At 43.8% G+C, this 20,868-nt stretch overlaps 1 protein-coding gene across 2 annotated transcripts in view; it reads left to right on the forward strand.

The window, feature by feature from the left end:
• HCN4 (hyperpolarization activated cyclic nucleotide gated potassium channel 4) overlaps positions 1-20,868 on the forward strand; it is a 103,302-nt gene that overhangs the window by 13,465 nt on the left and 68,969 nt on the right. For both annotated transcript variants that reach the window (XM_009946735.2, XM_086471521.1), the window contains exon 2: positions 16,606-17,029. In XM_009946735.2, coding sequence (XP_009945037.2) covers positions 16,606-17,029 — 424 coding nt within the window. The remainder of the gene's footprint in view (positions 1-16,605; positions 17,030-20,868) is intronic.

A 20,868-nucleotide genomic window follows, 5' to 3' on the forward strand; every position in this document is an offset into this window, starting at 1 on the left:
ATAACACTTGGCTGTACCTCCAGTTGTGATGGTTCAAGGTTGAGCGTAGCTTTCCTACAGCTGGTCACAAGAGGAGGGGAGAGAATTCCTCACAAGCTTTTTGAAAACTTGTTTTTCAAGGGAAAAATATATATGGTCCTGGTTAGCTCAGAAAGCAGATGGAAGGCTAGTCCAAATAAAGTAGTTTTGTGGTAATATAAACTACCCTGATCATTCAAAATCCAGGGCTGTTGATAGAGCAGACTACTAGACTTTGTTGGCAGCCAGGTGACACTGCGAGTGATTTTAGTACAGTTTAAGTGGTGTGCTTCAGCTTTATTCACACTCTGCCCTGAAGCAGTAGTTGTGTGTTGTTCTGCTGTGGACTGTGTGATGGCTGCATTTCACCTCAGCATTAGCCTTGCTACAGTCCTGGGTAAAATTATTTCTCCACACACTGGGGTTCTTGTGGATGCAGAAGGATGGATCATCATTTCTTTGAAATTAGTTTTTATCAGTAGGTGTATGGAGCCAAATTCCTGGGTGAGAATCCATTGCAGCTAGTGGGGGGTGACACTAGGAGCTACTTCTGGCCTGTGTCTCTTGTATCTGTACCTCTGAGGCACATATGGGCACTGTGTCTAGCACTGTCTGAGACCTGCTAATATTGCACTCCAGTGAGAGATACCAGATTCCATTCACATTTTGATGTTTGTGGAATGGATCTTCAAAGCAGCATTTAGTGAGGCTAGCTCTCTGTTGCTCCAGTGGAAGTGTTTTAGAGCACTGAATTTTCTGCTCTTCACCCACAAAATATCCATTTCTGATTCAGTGTTGTCTTTCATAAAGGAGATCCCTAATTTACAATCTGAATATCTAATGAGCTAAAATGGGTTTGGGTATACTTGAGAGCAGAGCTAATCTGCTATCTGGTTTTCCTGGACTCCAGTGAAAGACCTTCTGCTCTTCCCCACTGAAACCAGGGAGTGCTGAGAGTGTTGGCTCGCGTGACTTTCTTCTAGGTACCCTAATCACTGAACCATCTTTATACTTTCTCAGCCTTCCTGTGATCTGCTGAGTGCCAGCCAGTCGGGCTAAGTCATATCACATACATTTCTGGTGGGATGAATTTGAAAGAACACAGAGGTAAACCCTAGCTTTTGCCTTACTACTAAGCTTACTTAAACAGAAGGACTAAAAAGAAGAAAAACAGAAATCGTGTAGTCAAGCAGTATTGAAGTGCCCAAGTGCCCGGCTAATTTACATAATATGCTAGCACATCCCTGCTCCTATTGAAATCAAAGGTTAAGTCAGTGTCTGCTGCAGTGGCCTTGAAACTGGGTACTGTATGCGTAGAAGTAAAAAACTACAAGTGTGTTTCATGTTTTAGAGAAGAGGGCCTTTGAGAGTGTGTTCTTGTGTGGCTTCTTGGAAAAGCTGGAATTCATCAAGACGCTGCTGCCATCCTAGGTACCCAAAACAGGGCAGGGAACAGACTTGCCTCTAGGCACCACAAGCAAAGGATAAGACATGACTTTCCTTTTAAGACACAAAATTTAAAAGTCTGGAATAGTCTTTTGTGGCTGTAGCTTTCAGTACCCAGAGCATGTTGAGGTTCTTTTAGGGTTTCTTCTTCCAGATTTGGGACCAGAAGTACATCTTTCTGGATTGGTGAGGAGGGCTGTGGCATCCGCAAAGTGCCGTTGCTTGTCTTGCAGCTGCATGTGCTCCTCTGGGCTTCAGGCATGCATAGACCCTGTCCTCACCAAAAGAGGAAAAGAAGATAGAAAGAGCTCTGTGATGAGTTCCTGCCTTGAAGTAAGGGGATTTAAAATTTAAAACAGGTAGGTTTAAAATATACCCTTACACCTCATTTGTTAGTGGAATCTTTGCCTTAAATAGGCAGGAAAGTGCTTGAATACCACTACCTTGGAACTGACAGCTATCCCTCTGTTCTTTTGGTGATTCTTTACCGTGTCAGTGAAACTACTTGCATGTTTCAGTTACACCTGAAGTCTGTGGTAATTATGTTGGTCATACGTCCAAAAATCTTTAAAGAGGTTGTTACTTCACATTCACTTTGTAGCATGCCTGAGCCCTGATGCTGAAATGCAAATACAGGGGTTTTTTTTCATTTTTTATTGGGTTTTCATGACTATCATATCTGCACTGTCCCAGCTGTTTGTAGAAATAGCTTTGTAATATTTCTGTGGAATAGCAAGGATATATATTCCCATTTTATGCCTGGGAAAATAATTTACAGAGAAACTACATTATTTTCTAGCAAGTTGCTCACAGAATCTGAACTCGAGTTGTGTAGACAGCACAAGTAGTTCCTCAGTGACAAGACTGTCCTACCTTTTTCTGCAGTGTCCCTCTAGGTAGGACGGAAGCTGGCAGGCTGGAGCCTCCTTGTTATGTATTGACGGAAAATGGGCTGCATCAATCTGAATATATTTCTGAAACAACTTGTTTCTGGCAGGTTGTTCATTCTAAAAATATATTTATTTCTAATTGCTGAGCAGAATGCTTAATGAATTCTTCCTTCCCAAGAACAATTAATCAAAGAAAAGATTTAGGGTTGGCACTTGCTCCCCTAGGGCTCAATGGCTGTGTTCCATTGACTTAAATAGAGCAGATCCAAGTCCAGCCCATACTGGAAAAGATTTACTAAGCATTTTTTAATGGTGCCCATCACTATTTGTCTGGATGTCTCTGGCAGATAAGTACTATATATATTGGAGGAGCAGCAGCAGACATTATTAGTAGAGTTACAGCAAGCTGCTGTGTTTTGCAACCATTGTTTTCCTGGTTCGTGTATTTTTTTAGAGAAGCATTATGCAAACTCCTATTGATCATAATGGAGATTTGGAATGGTGAGGAAAGAAGGGGCTGCAGCTACAACTTGCTCCAGAAGGTTTCTTGACTGGAGCAAACAGCTGGAGAGGACTGTGTGGGTCACTGAGACCTTGCCACATGGATTAAAGTTTTCCTAAAGGAGAATCCCCTGGGAATCCCCACCAAACCACAAAGGTATGCCCTTTCTACATAAGATCTAAACTCAGAAATTTGCAGTGTGTCCTGGAAAAAGCAGGAAAGGTCCATCAACATCCTGTGTCTTGGCAAAAGCCAGATCTGTGTTAAATGAAAATGCCCAGATCCCCTAGCACCTGCTTGCTTTACAGGAGCGTTGTGCAGCATGCTCCGTGCCACACAGGAAGATGAAAAGCCAAAATGGCTCCTACCAGTCTGACGTGAAGGGAAAGGCCTTATGTGCCCTGTATGTGGCCACTGAATCTTTTAGATTCTATATAATTGGTGATTCAAAGCATCCTCTTTGGGCAAGTTTAAATGTCCATTTTCTGAGCTTTTCATTCTCCTGTCTCAATAAAGGTATGCACCAAGACCCCCTCATTTTTCCCCAAGTCTCCTGCTGCCCTTAAGCTTCTGCTAGGTTTCCTTATTTCACTCGGTTCAATGCAGAAATGTTTGTGGGGACAACAAATAATAGTTTCTCAGAAACGGAAAAGGACTTTGGAGCACGGCAGCTCCTTGCATAAGGAACTGCCTTTCTGTGGAGGTGAAGTGCTAAGTTGTGAGCTGAGTTGAGTGACCTTAAGACACTTGAGTGGATGTCAAGATTCCTGCTCTCCCTTCTCCTTTCTGCTGTGGACCTGCATATGAGTGAGGCACTCAGGAAATAACTGCCTCTTCGTGCCTCAGTTTCCCCAGCTGGCAGATGCTGATGGTAAGACTCAAGCCACCTGCTGTAAAGTGCTTTGAGGGTAAAAGGAAAAAAATCTCTTGTGAACTACATACTGTTTCAGTGCATGCAGTAATTAATTCAGCATCCGATGTTTGGAGGGGATAGTGGATTCACGTGGGTGCCTTAGATAAGCTTAGCCGTAGCACAGTGTGTTTCTTCTGAGACCTAAAATAATCACAGGCAATTGGACTTTTTTTTTTCCTTAACTGCTGCATTTTTAGAAGGTGATTCATCTCTTGTCTGGGGTCTTGGATACCTGAATAGCCCCAGGATCCCAGGAGCATTAGTCTTTTTGAGGATTCATTGTGCTCCAATCCAGCCTGAATAACTCATTGCAAGCAGGAATCTGATGTTAGCAGCAGGAGAGTTGGGGAGGAAAAATATTTTCTGCTTTTGAAACTGAAACAGACATAGTCACTACCCCATTATCATTTTAGATGTCCTACTCCCTTCCACCCCCATCTTCTCTTCTGCACAGAAAGAGGCTTATGGCTGGCACCTCATCTGAAACAGTGACACCAGCATTAACATTTCTCACCAGGGCTGAAAGTATCGATGTACATCAGTGTTCTTCTGTTGATTCTCATAAAGCAATACTGATGGGTAGGAGCTGAAGTTTGGAAACAGTAGAAAATATATACTCCATCCATCCCAGTCCATGGTCCTTACACCTTGCTCCTTTGGCACTTCCTCAGCCTCTAACACTTGAAGCCATACTTCTGTTCACAGAGTAGGCAGAAAGTTTGCACTAGAGTTGCCATCCCTGTTGGCCAAAGTGTGTTTGACTCAGAAGCAATACCTGTTAAAGAAGGCATTTGTCTTGGGAGTGTAAGTTGAGAGTGAAGTCTCTCTTCCAGGTCTTCTTACCCCTGTGCTGTGTAATCACTAGGTCTGTGGTGCAGTGTCCTTGTCAGGGATGAAAGCTACTTGCAGGCAATGTGTTCTGCCACTGGCTTTCTCTCTCCTCAGTGAGCATGTGGTTTAGGAAGTTTTGAGCCTTTAGAGTAACACAGCTTTGAGTATGATCATTCCAGAAGACCATTGGAAAACCCCAAACTACTTTCTACTACCTCTTTCTGGCAGTGTTTTGGATTCCCATCCTACCATTAAACGGGAAAGAGGTTAAACTCTCTCCCTGCCCCATCTGGCATATCCAGGGCTCACACAGAGTGGTAGGAATAAGCATGCACAGGTGCTGAAGTCTGGCAGAGACTTGCTTGTCTCAGACGTAAATCCTAGTAACTTTAAAAGTTGAAAGAGAATGTGAGAGAGCATGTGTGCTTTATCCTGCAAGCAGAGATGTATCTCACTGAGTAAACTGCTTCATGTAGCTGAATGACAGCTGCCTCAGATTAAGGTTTGATCCATTCTTAGGCCCAGGAGACTCTTCCTCAGCTTCTTAACTGGCTGTAAATGGCCAGCTACTCAGCTAAACGACATACATAGTTGTTTCTAAGGCTGCTTAAGCCCACTGGTGACCCACTGCAGAGATGGTTGTCCTGATGCTGCATGGTTTGAAGGTTACAGTGGGTACCCCAAACCTGGGTCTCTAGGAGCCTCTATGAGAGCCTAGATGTTATAGTAAAGAGACTTTCTGTTTCACCTCGCCTTCCATTTGGGGAGGCTGGAGTTGTGATTCCTAATCAACACCAAGCTGTGGCCTAGCAATACCTGGGAGGAACATTTTTAGCATCTCAGATGGCTAGAAGTCTTTTTCTTAGCCTGGCAGATGACTTAGCTATCTGCTGCATGCATTTGTTACCTCTTTATGGACTCCTGCAGAGCATGAGGGCACAAATGTGTCAATCCAAAGCAAAACAACAGCTAGCAGAAAGAAAGAGCAATGTCCCCTCCACTGCCCCTCACTTTCTAAACTGTGATTCTTACCTAGTTATGTGACTCATGTCATCTCTCTGACCTGTTTTAGTGTTTAATTTTAGTAAATTTGGGTTCCTAGTGATGAGGCTGACATCTTCATCTCATGTAAACTCATATAATGCCAGGAGAGCCATGTGAATACAAAATAGTTAAGAATCCAGGCTGACATCCTCGTAACTTATCAAGAAGATAAATTGGTGGAAGATACCTGTTCCATCAGTTGGTGTTGTATGTCCTCTGCCACTCTTGCAGTAGCATTTACTCTGAACTAATGTACATATGTACATATACCTATATCATCTATATGGAGGTAAAGTCTGTACCTGCAGCACTGAATCCTGTAAGTGCGAGCTGCTGTTAATTCTCTGGCAAGTAAAGGTGAAAGATCAGATTCAGAGAAGTAGGCTTTGAAATCTCTACCTGTATGTCTCAGAGATTGGAGTCTGAGCACTCTGAAATAAGACAGAGTCGCTGTCCTTCACATACTTGGGTACAAATCAAACCCTTGGCCCAATATTGCTGCATTTTGAGACAATTCAGAACTCCCTAGTGCAGATCCACATTTCTAACAGACTGCTCGAACATTTGAATTTGACTCATGCTGGATGTTGGCTATGGGCCAGGGCCTGAACTTCATAATGTCACAACTTATGCATGTCTTTAGGTTTTAGTCCTTCACATTCCACAACATATTCATGATGACTTGGAAGCTGCAGCCCTTATTGATCTATCTGTTCTCTACAACAACAACATATGGCACGTTTCCATGGCAATAGGTCCCCCTAAAGGGGCTTCCTTCCTTTCCTCAGTTTATTGGTCTTTTTCATTATTAGATCATCAGAGATAAATGCACACAGAGAAGGGTCAATGTCTGGATCAATGGACAGCAAACAAAGAGGAACCTTTCCATATTCATACAAGTGAGAGACTTCAGAAGATCAAACAATGCAGAATTGCCAAGCCCTTAGCATGCCAGTCTTACACATAATGTATTCTGGGAGCTCTGTGCAATCAATACACATCTAACACCTTGAGAACCTCTGGGATTCAGCATGGGGGGGCAGAGGAGAAGGGAATCAAGAAATATTTATGAGTGCGGTAGGGTGGGATATGAAGAGACGGTTAAGCTCTCTGGCCTGGGCTTTCTGCCATGAGCGCAGTTTTGGTGAAAATACAAATAGAAAAATCTACTTCATTTTTTAACGCTGGGAGGATGTGGTGTTGCAGGTTCCTTCTGATGAAGTTTAATGAGGCAGCCACAGAGTGGAGCACATCTTACGCAGTGATGTGGCTCTGTAGGAGGTAATCCCAGACCACCAGCAGCTGGTGTGCAGTCTGTCTGTACCTTCCCTCGACAGGGAGCCTGAAATGGTCTAACATACCACCAGCAGGGAGAGGAGTCTGTCCAGACAGGTTAGGGCTTGGTTTGCACTGACCTGGTTTCCTTCTAGAGGAAACTAGTGCTTATAAATCTCCCACTGAATCTGTACTGTATTATGTTCCCAATGGTGTCTGCAGCCACTGCTGCAATGAATTTCCACTGCAGAACAATTTATATCCTTGATCATCTCAGTGGTACTATGAGAACAACAATAAATTGTCTAGGTTCACTGTGTAAAAGTTCTTCCTTTGGGCCTTCAAAAAGAGAGGGAATAAGCTTTCCTACAGGTAGTACCCACAAAAATTTCACTGCTTTTGTAGCTTGTCACAGGGCAATGTTGCATAAGCTAGTAATAGCTGTGTCCAGGCAAGTAAGAAAATATTATTAATGCCATTTTTAGTCAGAAATGGGATGTGTGCTCTGTTGGCCTCCATAGTCCAAATTTAGAGCCAGAACACCCAAAGTGTCTTGTGGCTATCTCTTTTCTGTGTGTGCATTCCCCAAAGGGGAAAATGAAATCTTGTTTATTTTTACCTTTCTGGGAAGACTGAGTTCTAAGTATAGATCTAAGATACAGTTTAATTTGTTAGGATGGTATCTGCAGGCAGGAAGGTGGTGGGAGTGGAGGAGTGTGGTCAATTGACTACTTTGTGCAGAATCTATCATGACTTTTCTTATTCTTGTGGCATGTTGATGTTTCAGCATTATTGGAAATGAAGTGCAGGAGCATATTGTTTCTGTGTGATAGTTACATCTGCAGACCGAGGACTAGGTGTAAGTGTTCCAATACATTTGCATTTATCGAATGGCAGATTGCACATAAAACGCTTGAAAATGCTTATACAATTTCTGTTCAGCACGCTGCAGGGTTAGGTGGTAGACATTGACTGTACAGATTAGATGTCAAGAACTGTCATTATCCCAGAACACGTGCAAGCCAGGCAGCAGTGCTGTAGTCTCCATGAAGTTCTGTCCTGACATGCCTCGGACTTTAATGAGATGACACCCTGCGAGGTTTGCTCAGTCTCCATGAAACTGAGCTTAGTGATACCACTTGCTGTGTAGTTCCCGGTATGGCCTTTGGAGGAACTGGAGTGAAAGATAGCTCTATCCAGTAGTTAGAGTGCTATTGTCCTAGCCAAGTCGCTTAAATCCTGTCATCAGCTTCCCTATCTAAGTGAAAGTTAAATATACTTATGAAAAGGAGTGTCAGTAGCCCTTTGAGATAAAGTTCCTTTTTTTGTTTTACATGCTTGAACAATACTTCTCTTAATGCGGTCCATGACTGGTGCACTTCAGCACAAAGTTAAAATGCAAAATGCTTGGGTTTTCTGAGACAGGAACACAACAAAGTTATTCCAACAATGTCACAGAACATCAAGACTGTCTGCCTTGGCCGATTCACAAAGCCTGTTTTAAACTAACTAGATGGAGGCCATAGAAATGTTTCTGTCTCGATAAATCTAGTTTTTATGATGGACAATCACCACCAGTCTCTTGGTGTCTCCTCTAGCAGCTCCCATAGGCAATGCTGAATGTCCCAGCTATCCAAAAGTACCCTGGAAGGGAGATTTCCCTGGAGGTCCCGGCATGTGGCATGTTCTCCCTCCCTGCAGAGGCCAGAGCCCACACGAGGTAAAGGCTTTGCCGTTTCTCCTTAGCAAATACTTGATAGAAAAGGTAACTCTCCTGGTAATGAGCTTACATTGCATTTTGTACATTTTGGCCAGAGCCGGTGGGAAGTGCAAGGTCCAAGGCTTTCACAGTCACGGCTATAAAAGCCTGGACTTGACTGAGGGGGCTGCCCACTGCGGTGCTGTCTGTGGTCTGCTCTGACCGCGCTGCCAAACTCCATGTTTATTCACACCATTGAGCTGTTTCGTAGTTCAGACAAACATGCTCCTTGGTAGATTACCTTCGACATAAACTTGCTTTACTAGTCCTCAATTCTTTCAAATTCCTCTGTAAAAATCTCTGTCACACAGAATCATAGAATGGTTTGGGTTGGAAGGGACCTTTAAAGGTTGTCTAGTCCAACCCCTCTGCAGTGAGCAGGGACATCTTCAACTAGACCAGGTTGCTCAGAGCCCCGTCCAACTTGACCTTGAATTTTTCCAGGGATGGGGCTTCTACCACCTCTCTGGGCAGCCTGTGCCAGTGTTTCGCCACCCTCATTGTAAAAAATGTCTTCGTAATAGCTAATCTAAATCTGCCCTCTTTTAGTTTAAAACTGTTACCCCTTGTCCTTTAACAACAGGCCCTACTAAAAGGTTTGTCCCCTTTTTTTCTTATAGGCCACCTTTAAGTACTGAAAGGCTGCAATAAGGTCTCCCCAGAGCCTTCTCTTCTCCAGGCTGAACAACCCCACCTCTCAGCCTGTCTTTGTAGGAGAGGTGTTCCAGCCCTCTGATCATTTTTGTGGCCCTCCTCTGGACTTGCTCCAACAGGTCCATGTGTTTCTTGTGCTGGGGGCCCTGGAGCTGAATGCAGCACTCCAGGTGGGCTCTCACCAGGGTGGAGTAGAGGGGAAGAATCCCCTCCCACAACCTGCTGGCCAGGCTGCTTCTGATGCAGCCAAGGACATGGTTGGCCTTCTGGGCTGCGAGCGCACATTGCCGGCTGACATTCAGCTTTTCCACCAGTACTCCCCAAGTCCTTACCAGCAGGGCTGCTCTCAATCCCTTCATCCCCCAGCCTGTATTGTTACTGGAGGTTGCCCCAACCCAGGTGCAGGACCCTGCACTTGGCCTTGTTGAACCTCATGATGTTCACAGGGGCCCATTTCTTGAGCTTGTCCAGGTCTCTCTGGATGTCATGCAAATCTTCATCTCTTTAAGAAGCCTGACAGTGGAGTGGGTGTATTGTAGGTACTATCAAAGAACTAATAGTTTAAACTAACTCACATTGATGTAATGCCTTGTGTTTTGTAAGTTAAAGAAAGGGCATAATTCACAGTGTACAATGTTACAATTGGTTAAATGCATCAGTGCCTCAAACGTGTTGTTTGCAATTGTCAAGTATTATAGCTGGAATAAAAATACCACGAAGTAATGTGTGTATTTATATTTTTACAATGGAAAAGAAAGGAAATTTCCCCTTTGCTGCTACTGATCAAATTACAGTATGTAACATGACTGGAAACCTCTTCTGAAACCAGGCTACCGTATTTTCTGGATAATAGTTCTACCTCTGAATAAGATACTTAAATCTTAAGCATCTGATAGTCTATCGATTTGTAATATAGGATGATAATACCTTCTTAATTGTGTCTGTTGGGCCTTAACTAATACATGGACATTACTTTGAAAAATGTGGGGTGTTGGTTATTGTTTAATACTGTAGCGTTAGATTTAAAAATTGATGATAGACAAGCAATAAAAAGCTAACATGCTACCATGCTTGGACTGCAAATGCCATTTTAAAGTATTACATAAGCAGTAGCTTTCTTAATTTTCCACTCACCAAAATCCGTGTAATTACATTTTAAGGTAATAATATGAGCATATGTGTTAAACTCGAAACACGGTATAGAATTCTGCACTGTTCAGAGGGGATTAGGTGAGCAGTTATGTAGATTGGAGAGAATCTAAATCAAAGGCTAAATACAGACCTTGAAAAATATCTTGCCTCAAGTAAAACCAACAGTTGAATTCATTGAAAATTTTGTGAAAGACAAGATACGAGTTTTAAGAAGTCTAGATGCAAAGTTCTCCAAGGCATACCCCTCATTTGTAGCGGACACTGTACTGTGAGATATCCCTAATCATAACCTGCTTATGTAAGGACTTAAAATTCATCGTTAGCTAATAGTCCTTTTGCTCCTGATAGGAAACTTAATCACGTGCAGAATTGTATCCTATCTTAGTAACTCACTGATACTCTCTGACACCCATGCATCATGATGACTACAGCATCAGAGTTCAAAAGAAAAATAACTGGTTCAGACTCCCAGCTGCACAGGGCTCCCAGTCCTGCCTCCTTACTGTCATCATGAGGAGGTGGTTGGAACATCTACCTTAGACCCATAGGTGCAGGTAAGCTGAGTGTAGCCCTTAACCACTGTCTCAGCCCTGGGTGTATCTCCCCACTGTTTATTTCGATGTGTTTGCACAGCAACAACCAGCAGTGAAGTTGGATTTGGTGCAGCCCATGTTCTGTAACAGACAGGGACAACCATGGCTGAATGAGAAGCAGCCAGCGCTGCTGCAGCAGGCAGCCAGGGAATTCTAGAGGAGACTGGGACGCAGCAGAGCTCTTCTCCTCATGCTGTTGTAATGCATGGCTAATTATGAGTGCTCTCAGGGGGTTTATTCAGGATGGCAGAGGATACATATTATTTGCATAGATTGGTCAGAAGGAATTAAAACTGTTTGTCTTATTCTTTAGCTCGGTCTCCCTAATCATTTCCCATTACATAGCACGCAGAATATTTTTGTGAGTAATTTGACCCTTTTTTTTGGTTGATATTCATTTCAAAGAGGTTTTCAAGTGCACAGGTATTTGAGTAACTGCCTACAAATAAAGGAATTCTTCTAGCCAGTGAATTCTTGGGCTCAGTAGCTGGTTAGGTGTCCTTTAGTGTGTTTAGAAGCAGTGAATCACCGTGTTCCTCTTATTATCTCTGTGAATAATGCAAAGTTTGTAACTCTCCAGTAGAAACACGCCTACTCATATGTGGGAGAAGTAATGCTTCCAAAGACAGGGAAGGATCTCTTCCTGCTTTTTCTCTTGCTCTCTCCTCTGTGTTCAGATACCTATGTGAATGGCTGCTTTCTGGAGTAAACTTTCCTCCCACCGTTTCAGCTCCAGCCACACTGACATCCGCTAATGCTCCTTACAAAAGATGATTTCTATTTCTAGCCCAACTAGCAGTGCTTGGAATTAAAGCGCGACCTCTTTCCTGTCAGGATAGTTGCTGGTGAGCACAGCAGTGTCTAATTCAACATGCAATCCAGAGCGGGGGAAGGGAGTTGCCACTCCGGAGAAAAGGGCAGATTTTCATCGGCTCTTTAAAGGAATAATGTAGCAATTCCTCCCCGTGCGAAGCAGAGGATGGAGATGTCATTTGTGCCTCAGTAGGTGGCACTCTGTTTCTTGAGTCAGCACGGAGCCAGTGCTCCTGCCTGGGCTTGGGAGAGCAATTGGATTTCTCTTTGGTTTTGGTTTTAGCAAGATATTCATTAACGATCTGTTCTTGTAAGGTTAGGACGGTTGGCCATGGTGTCTGAGCTAAATTCCATTGCTGGTGAGAATATCCTGGCTCCCTGGCATTTTCATTTAGATGGATTTTTCTTTTTCCTTGATTTCTGTGCAGTTTCAGGCAGCACCTCAGTTCAACCCAGAGTTGGCTGCCTTTCAGCAGAAGCTGAAAACATCCAAAAGGCTTTGTTAATTTAGAGGTGAGGTTGCTCAAGTCTATTTTTTCTTGACAGTGCAAACACTATAGAGCAAGAACAGAAGTTAAGGCCACAAGCATGCCCCGCTCAGGGGCAGGTTCGGAACGCCATGCTGACTGGGCTAACCTCTGCAATTCAGTTTTCTCTCCGATTGGTCACAATCCTTCCTGAGCTTGTGTGCTATAATTGGTTACACTGCATCATGGAATAGTTTTGAAAAATCAAGGTTTATTTAATTAAAAAAAATGACATCCAAAAGCAATATTCCTAGCCTGCTGTTACATTATGCACTAGACAAAACAGAAAGATGATCTAACTTTCTGGTTAAAAACCCCAAACGAATGCTTACAAAGTGTACATGCTATTAGATCAACTGAGTGACACTGACTGTGCTTAAAGAGCATGTATTCCTGAAGTGTCTTTGCCACACTACTTCTCAGGCGCATTCTGTTACAACTAAATAATACATTGGGAATTAAAAGATCGGAGGTAGCAGTGCATCTAAAGATCTAAGAAGCGTGCATAGAGTAGGATGTAGTATAAAAACCAAGTATATTTGAGCAAGACATCTGGTTTATATAGTGGTGGCTGTTCCCTCTGCTGTGGGCTGTTCAGCTGCCCTGAGTCAACTATAATAAAACAATACATTCATATTTATTTATTTTTTATGTAGGCTTTTGAAAAGAGGAATAGAAGTGAGAAGAAGACAGGATATCAGAGGAAGATGTCCCTGAGATGCATCTCTGTTAAACTCTTTTTCATGCCATATGAGTAGCTTCAGATCTGGTTTGACTCAAGAATCAAATTCAGGTCCTAACTGTTAATTTAGACTCAGACTTCTGTGGACAAATCCCGTTCTCTTGATTTTGCCATGTGGCTTCTCTATCTGCAAGACAGGGATAATAACTCTGTCTGCCTCTCATGGGTGCAGCAGAGCAAATTTCATCACTGTCAGCTCTGTGGAATCCCTGGGTGAAAGGAACAACAGAAATACAGAAAACATGGGTTATTAATAGCTGGTGCTTGCCCTTACATACATCACATGCACCGTTAGTCATTCTGGCCAATAATTTACAGGGAGTGAAAAGATGTTCCTCAGTGTAAATACAAAATGACACATAGATGATATTAGACCTCTGAGGTGTTGCGCTCCCTGAGAGTCTATTCAGTCTAAATCCAGTGATGCCATCCTGAGCAGATCATACATCATATATGGGTAAAATTAAAATGTGCAGGAGCTGTGGAGTCTTAATAGTTCAGTTTTAACTTCTAGGCAGTTTACATAGTAAAGGCGGGTGAATTTCCTGTGCTGGAATTGGTGTGCAGACCAAATTCTTGGTGGTTTTCAGCTTTTTCTGCCTCCTTTGTAGAGTCCAAAGGTTATCTGCTCCCTGACACCTTGGATACCCTTTTATTAGCTGGGGTGCATTGGATACAAAGGTTTACTTTCTGTGTTTTGTAAGTGATGGTTTTAAAGATCAGAACTGGGGGGAGCCTGTGACAATGATCTTGAGTCACTAGTACGCCCTTGAGGAGAACTGTGGTTTAAGAAACACACGACAATGAATTGTAGCACTCCATCTTTGCTTGCCCACGTTGCAAACTATGATTCTCTGTGGACAGTTCAGCAGTAATAGCAGACTGGGACTGAAGAGCGTGTGTGAAGTGAGTTTGAAGATCTTGCAACTGGAATAGCAAGAAATGCTGTAAATCGGGATGCGGGACACCTGACCGTGGTGTGACCATGCTTGACTGTAAGAGCCTGGGGTAGCAGGAAGTGCTGCAGTCAGGCAGAAAGCATTTTACTGGGGTTTTGTGTGTGGAAAACATCTTTCTTAAACTGTGAGCCATCCTAGCCACTGTTGTCATTGTCCCCAGTTGCCACTAAGTATTGAAGTCACCAGACAGCATAAAAATGAGGCACAAAAAATCCAAAGATCTCTGCAGAAAGCCACTTACCTTTACATCTCTGCAGGTCTGGCCATGTCTTGTCTCATGCCATTAATTTGAAACTTGGGAAAAATAATTTTCTTTGTGCATATCTCCTTCTGTACCCCCTAAGACAAATTAAAGATGGCTAGGAGGTTATTTATTTTCGGTAATAATATACACACTGCTTCCAGACTTCCTGCTATTCTGCGATTATCTAGATTAATTGACTAGGAAAGCTGCAGCATCATCTCAGGCCCTTAATAAGGAAGACCGCAACATGGATTTATACAGAATTAATACATATTGCTGTGCAATACGGCCTTGCTCTTAGAAGCATATGGACAAATCTCATTGCTGAGTGTCTATCAGCACCAACTGCACCTTTATGCTAAGTGAAGGATTGCATGCTACCTTGCCTGCAGGGCTATGGCACCTTGAGAGCAAGGAGGAGATGGCTGATGACATATTCAGAAACCTCGTTAGTGGATAACTTTGCTCATGCCGAAGTCAGTTCCCATAAGCCTCTGCTGAAGGTTTCTGACAATCACTGGTGTGCTGCTGGTTTGTGACCCTGTCTGTACATGTGTAATAGCTGGGCTCTTAAATATGCTTTTAGGTGCTTTAAAGTGTTATGTTCTTAACAGGGAGAGAGAATCTATACAGAGAAGGCTTTTAAGGCATGTTCTGCCCTTTTTGTTTTCCTGCTGAGAGTTTAACAAATCGGTGTAGTTCCCTCACTATAGTGACACTGTTCTGCAGCAGCTCAGTCTGGTCCAAGGCCCAGGCTTAAGCTGAACAACTCTTACCAAAGCAAGATTTTGAGGATCTTTAGGGCAAAACTATTTCTTCTAAAATATTTTGACTGTGATCTGTCAGACAGATAGAGAAGCAGCATGTGCGTATCATTCTTCAGGCGACCCAAGTTTCCTTCATTACAGCATTGTAAATCCAGAGTCACTGTTGACTTCACTACTGTTGAGAAGACTGGTTTAAAGGAAGGCTCAATTCTTTCCCTTGAATTAACTTGCTGTCACCTTTTTTATGGTCTAGGTAGTTAGGCTTATTTGGAACTCAAGAGATTAATAAGGATATAAACACTGTGCTAATTTGTGTGATTGACTGGAAGAGCCTCTGCAGCTTTCTGAATGTTGCAGGTTTAAGGAACAAAACCCGATACTCAGTTTGCTCTGTGTGCTTTGCTGTGACAAGTGCATTTTAATACAAGTTCTTTATAATACCTCACAATGTTATAGTAGCCACCCTGTAGTATACAACATGAAGCTGATTAAATCTTGGCAGTGTGAAATCACAGTATGTTGGCATCTCTACATGTGAAACATTTTGAGGGGAGTGGAGCACCACTGTGTTGGGCAATGAGGCTCCTTTGTGAGACCCTTCAATGAAGTATGAGACCCAGAAAAAATTTTAGCCCTCACTCTGCGTGAGTTGCAGCAACATTGTGTGATTTGCTGTCTTTTACACTTTTACCTGGGGAAAATCTTAAAAAATCCCAAACAAATAAATTAGGAACTATGTTCAGACTGTGTGTGCCTTCAAAACCAAAAAGAAATGTTCTGTAAGGCCCATTGGATAATATTGACTTGCCACTAAAGTGAAGATAAGCTTCATGGAACAGTAGTTAAATGTTGTCGTTGCTTACTTTGGAAATTAAATAGATATTTCCAGGCACGTGACGCTGAGCTTTATTGATCGTCTGTGTACAACATAGGAGTCTATAGAGTGTGGGCTAAACTCCTAAAGTCCAGGCTCAGCATAAGCTTGGCTCAGCAGGAAATCTGAACTGAACACGTAGCTCACAGCACATTCTCCAGTTCCATCCTGATCCCGATGCTAGCTACTTCTAAAGAAGGATCAGGCAGTAGGAGCAAGCCTGATGATTTTAACCCCAAGTGGCTTTGTTGGCATATGGACTCTGAGGCCTTGCAAATACTTGTTCTCTCTCTCTTTACCTAACGGTTGCTGTAGTAGCTGCAAGTATGTCAGTCTCTTGGGTGGCCCTGAAGTCCTAGTCAAGTGGTATGTCCAGTCACATACCCAATTCCTCTCTGAACCCTCTAAGCCAGTAGATGAGTGTTCCTATGATATTAAATACTTAATTAGCAGCTTGTGCACTCTGAGTACATCAGGCAGACTAGCAGAGCGTAGGGAATGAATGACAGCAGAGATGTATAAAGCACACTAGTTCTGTTGACCTGGGCTCCCTGATCTGCTGTGCTACCACTGATCTCACATGTCTCTGTCTTGCTGTCCAGGTTTTATTGGGATTTGACCATGCTGCTCCTGATGGTAGGGAACCTGATCATCATCCCGGTGGGCATCACTTTCTTCAAGGATGAAAACACTACCCCATGGATTGTCTTCAATGTGGTTTCGGACACATTCTTCCTCATCGACCTTGTCCTCAACTTCCGAACAGGCATTGTGGTGGAGGACAACACAGAGATCATCCTAGACCCACAGAGGATCAAGATGAAGTACCTGAAGAGCTGGTTTGTGGTGGATTTTATCTCCTCCATCCCCGTGGACTATATCTTCCTGATTGTTGAAACCCGCATTGATTCTGAGGTGTACAAGACAGCCCGAGCACTGCGCATCGTGCGCTTCACTAAGATCCTCAGCCTCCTGCGGCTGCTGCGGCTCTCCCGGCTCATCCGCTATATTCATCAGTGGGAGGAGGTGAGCAGAGGCTGTGATGCCCTTGCATCCTAAATCTTTTCTCCATTTACACTGGTATTACACAAAAGTGCTTCCTTCAAATGCCCATTCTCCTACTTCATCCCAGTGCAAATGCTAAAGAATTGTGCCTCCACTCTAACACTTTGCTTTTAGCAGGTTCCTGAGAGGGCCTTCAGCATATTGTTACTTAGTCACTTGAGACTGTGCTATCTGCTTCACAATCACATGTATAATCTGTGGAAATAATGTGTGGGCTGGGAGGAGAGTAAGTACAGGTGGACCCCCTGCAGGAAGTGTGTAGTTACAGAGCTGCCTGTGAGCGGAGCAGTTAGCCAGACTGTGGGGTCTTGCCCCCTCAGAGCCCCAAAAGGTCCAGAAACAGCTCAGAGGAAAGGTCTAGAGAGAGCTGATTTGCAGAACCTGTGGCATTTGTTTACCCAAGCATCTTCTTTTACATACTTGTCTCTTGAATCAATGGCTTGCTGATGTATTTATAAGCTTCTTGCTTTCTAAATTCTCTGACACTATGTTAAGGGGAAGAGGAAAGAAGAGCAATCTGCAGAGAGATGGGGTCTGTTTAAAGACATAGAGGTCTGGTGAAAAGCAAGAGCCCTGCTACCCCTGGATCATTTGCTGTTCCTAGGGGAGTTCCAATACGCAGGGTGAGTTGTCAGGCATAATGTGACGGAAGCCGCAACCATACAAGTAGCTTGAAAATTAGTTATTTTTTTCTGTCTCCATACTTTCCAAAGCAGAGAGAAAGCTCCCTGCAGCCTTCTGCACATGTCAGGAGCATATTTTCAGGACAAGGAAAGCTGGTTAAGGCAATTTAGTCTTCCTCCCCATACTTTCTCTTCTGCTTTGGAGCAGGGCCTGATGCAGAGCATGATCTAATGCAGAGTGTGCTTCTGTGAAGGGAAAGCAGCCATGCAAGTCATGGCTAGATTGCACCGAGCTGTCAGAACACTAATTCATGACAGAGCTGAACCTCCCAGCATCACAGACTCAGAGGGAGCGCACTAGTGCATGCTTGACAAATTTCAGGCTTCCTCTTTGTGGTGTTATAATTTGTGCATGCTTCACTTATAGCAGAGCATAATGCCTTGTTGAAGTTTGGAATGACATTGTGCAAGGTGCTGTACAGATGTACAGGGAGAGACGGCTACAGCCCTGAAGAATTCACGACTAGACTAATTTGCTTCATAGCACAGGCAGGCAGGAAGTGCATAGAGAGATGGAGATAAATAAAGGAAAAATGTCCTTCCCGATGTGACTCAGTAAGTCAGAGACTGAGCAGAGCACTGAAATATCTCCGAGTCCGTTGTCTTGTCCCTTGGTTGCATTGCTTCCCTGTCCTTTAATCCGAGAACGCTCAGGAAAGGCGAGTTGGTGGTTTAGGCTGTTGTGAAAGTAGCTCCTTCATACAGATCTACATGTAGCCACAGCAGCGCAGAGCTCCGTGCTTGCTTGTCTCTGCTCCTTCGCTTCCTTTCCGTAAGGTGGTTGAAGAGGATATAGGTATATTTGCTGTTGATTGTACTGAATTTGTTTTAAAAAATAATAAGAGCAAATCAGTGCACTTTCCCTGTCTTGCTTCTCATGCAGTTTCACTGAGCAGCCATTTCTAATTTCAGTCTCGCAATACGAATCAGTGGGGCATTTCTCCCTTTTGCTGGCTGTGATGGGTACCAGGGGCCAGCACAGCCAGGTGTTCTCTGGATCCCCCCTGAAGAACAGACTCCCTGGAGTGATGCAGTGCTGCAAGTGGAAGGGACAGATGGTGTTGGATTGCAGTTTGAGACTGCAATGAGGACTCTGTTATGCATTGCAGAGCCCAGCAGAGCAAACATGACAGTCTTTTTTTCAAACAGGGCTCGACCCAAGCAGCAGTTTCCCGAAGAGAGTATGATGCTGGGAGGTTTTACACCTTCTCAAATGGGGGAGGGAAGCAGAGAGAAGGGGCGATCCCTTGTCATTGGTGCAGTGCATGCTACAAAGCAGCAAGGAGACGGGGAAGAGAAGTGCTTCTTCAGCTTTGCGTGGGAGCAAATGGGTGCGCTCCCTGGAACACACTGACAGTTATTTCTTCCTCTTACTCTGAAGTGCCTACAGACGATCCATCTCTGAAAGTTCACATTTAGTCTTTCCTCGCTGCACGGATCAGCAGTGGTGATCTGGAAGTGCTAATTCGTGAGGGACAGAGCAGTGTTGGACTAGACTTACTCTGGGTGTATGCAAGGGGCAGGTTGCTGTGCAGAGTTAAAGGAGGAGGAGTGTTGGGAGAGGAGGTTGCTGAAGACTTCTCCTTTACTCCCCTGCACTATCCCACTCTGTCTCCTCTGCTAGGTAGTATCCTTCTCTTTTAGGCTTTTTGCATATGAACAGGTAAGATAAAAAAGACTTGTGGGTGGGACATGCTGGTCCGCTGGAGAAGAGTTTGTGTGTGAACTGCAGGGATGTGTGTAGGGCAGTCTGAGGCAGAGTTAACAGAGGTGGATGGACTAGTCAGCGAGGGAGCATGCAGTGTGGTGTTGGGATAGAGCATCCCCACTCACCTGTCCTGAGCTTATGCAGTGACTTTTGATGGAGCAGCCGCTGCTGCCTTGCTTATGGCTAGCGCTGAGACTCTGGGTCCTGCATGAGGAGGAGAGGGGATCCAGTATACACAGAGATGTTAATTTACTTACCATGTCTCCTAGCTCCTAGGTGAACATTACATCTGTGTGTTTGTGTAACTCTGAGTGAGTACAGCGGTAAGTGGTCGCTTCCTGAGTTCACAGTGAGCCTCCCTGTTTCTTCCCCTGCAATTGTCCATGCTCTGCATGAATTTATCACTCACCCTGCAGTGAGGAGAGAGCAGCCTTCTCTAAGGCTGCAATGCTGTAAAACAGCCAGCCACTCATCAGTTCCAGATCAATGCCAGTCATGAGTCTGTGGGCTCGAGAGCCGGTGGTTTGAAGTGCCTGCACCATTCTGGCTCAGCAGTGGACTGCTCTGACATCCTCCCCCAGTTCTGAAACAAGTGCTTTGGGGACTACAGCTGGGCAAACAACCTAAAGAAAAAAGAAAAGAAAAAAAAGAAGAAAAAAGTATCTAATGCAGTCATGTTCACTGGAGTACAAAAATAAGCTTAATTCCAAATGTAGCAGTTTCATTTGCATTATCCATTTTGCATGAGTGGTCCAACGAATGAATTTACCAGTAGGGCAGAATATAAATAGAGTCTTTTTGAAGTGTCTGCTGTATCTACCCTGCAGTCGGAAGCTTGATTGCAATGTAGGAAGGCATACTCACACTGGCTCGAGCCTAGCTTGCCTGAATATCGAGTTATAATCTTCAGTGTCTGGTAGTTACCAAGTCCATAAGCAGAGATCCAGGAGGGCTGATATAGTCCGTGTCTGGAGCTGTACTGCCAGGGTTAGAACAAACAGAGGTACTCCAGTCATGCCTTGTTCATACCCAGGGAAGCTCTCATCATCTCGGCCGTTGAACCTCTCCAACAGGGAGTTTCTGGGTTGGTCAGTGGTTCTTGACCATGTGAACATGGAGGCGCATTGTTGCTCGCAGAGTCGGGGAGCTGGACCTTCACACTGTTGTCTCTGAGAAACTGTTCAGAGAAAGCAGACTCTGAACATCAACATCCTACAAACCTTATCCCAGGGTCACCCAGCAGAAAGAATAAAAGCAGAATAATAACATGTAACCCATATACGCAATCACAATGAACCAATGCAGTTCAGATTGTGAGTGTTAGACAAAAAAAAACTTCTTAGGTTTTCATAGGCAAAAATAATTGAGGGTTTTTTTTTTCTAAGAGCAATTTGCTGAGCTTTCCCTAT

The sequence above is a fragment of the Leptosomus discolor genome, chromosome 11, assembly GCF_034619465.1.
Source record: "Leptosomus discolor isolate bLepDis1 chromosome 11, bLepDis1.hap2, whole genome shotgun sequence".
In the NCBI taxonomy this organism is placed as follows: domain Eukaryota; kingdom Metazoa; phylum Chordata; class Aves; order Leptosomiformes; family Leptosomidae; genus Leptosomus; species Leptosomus discolor.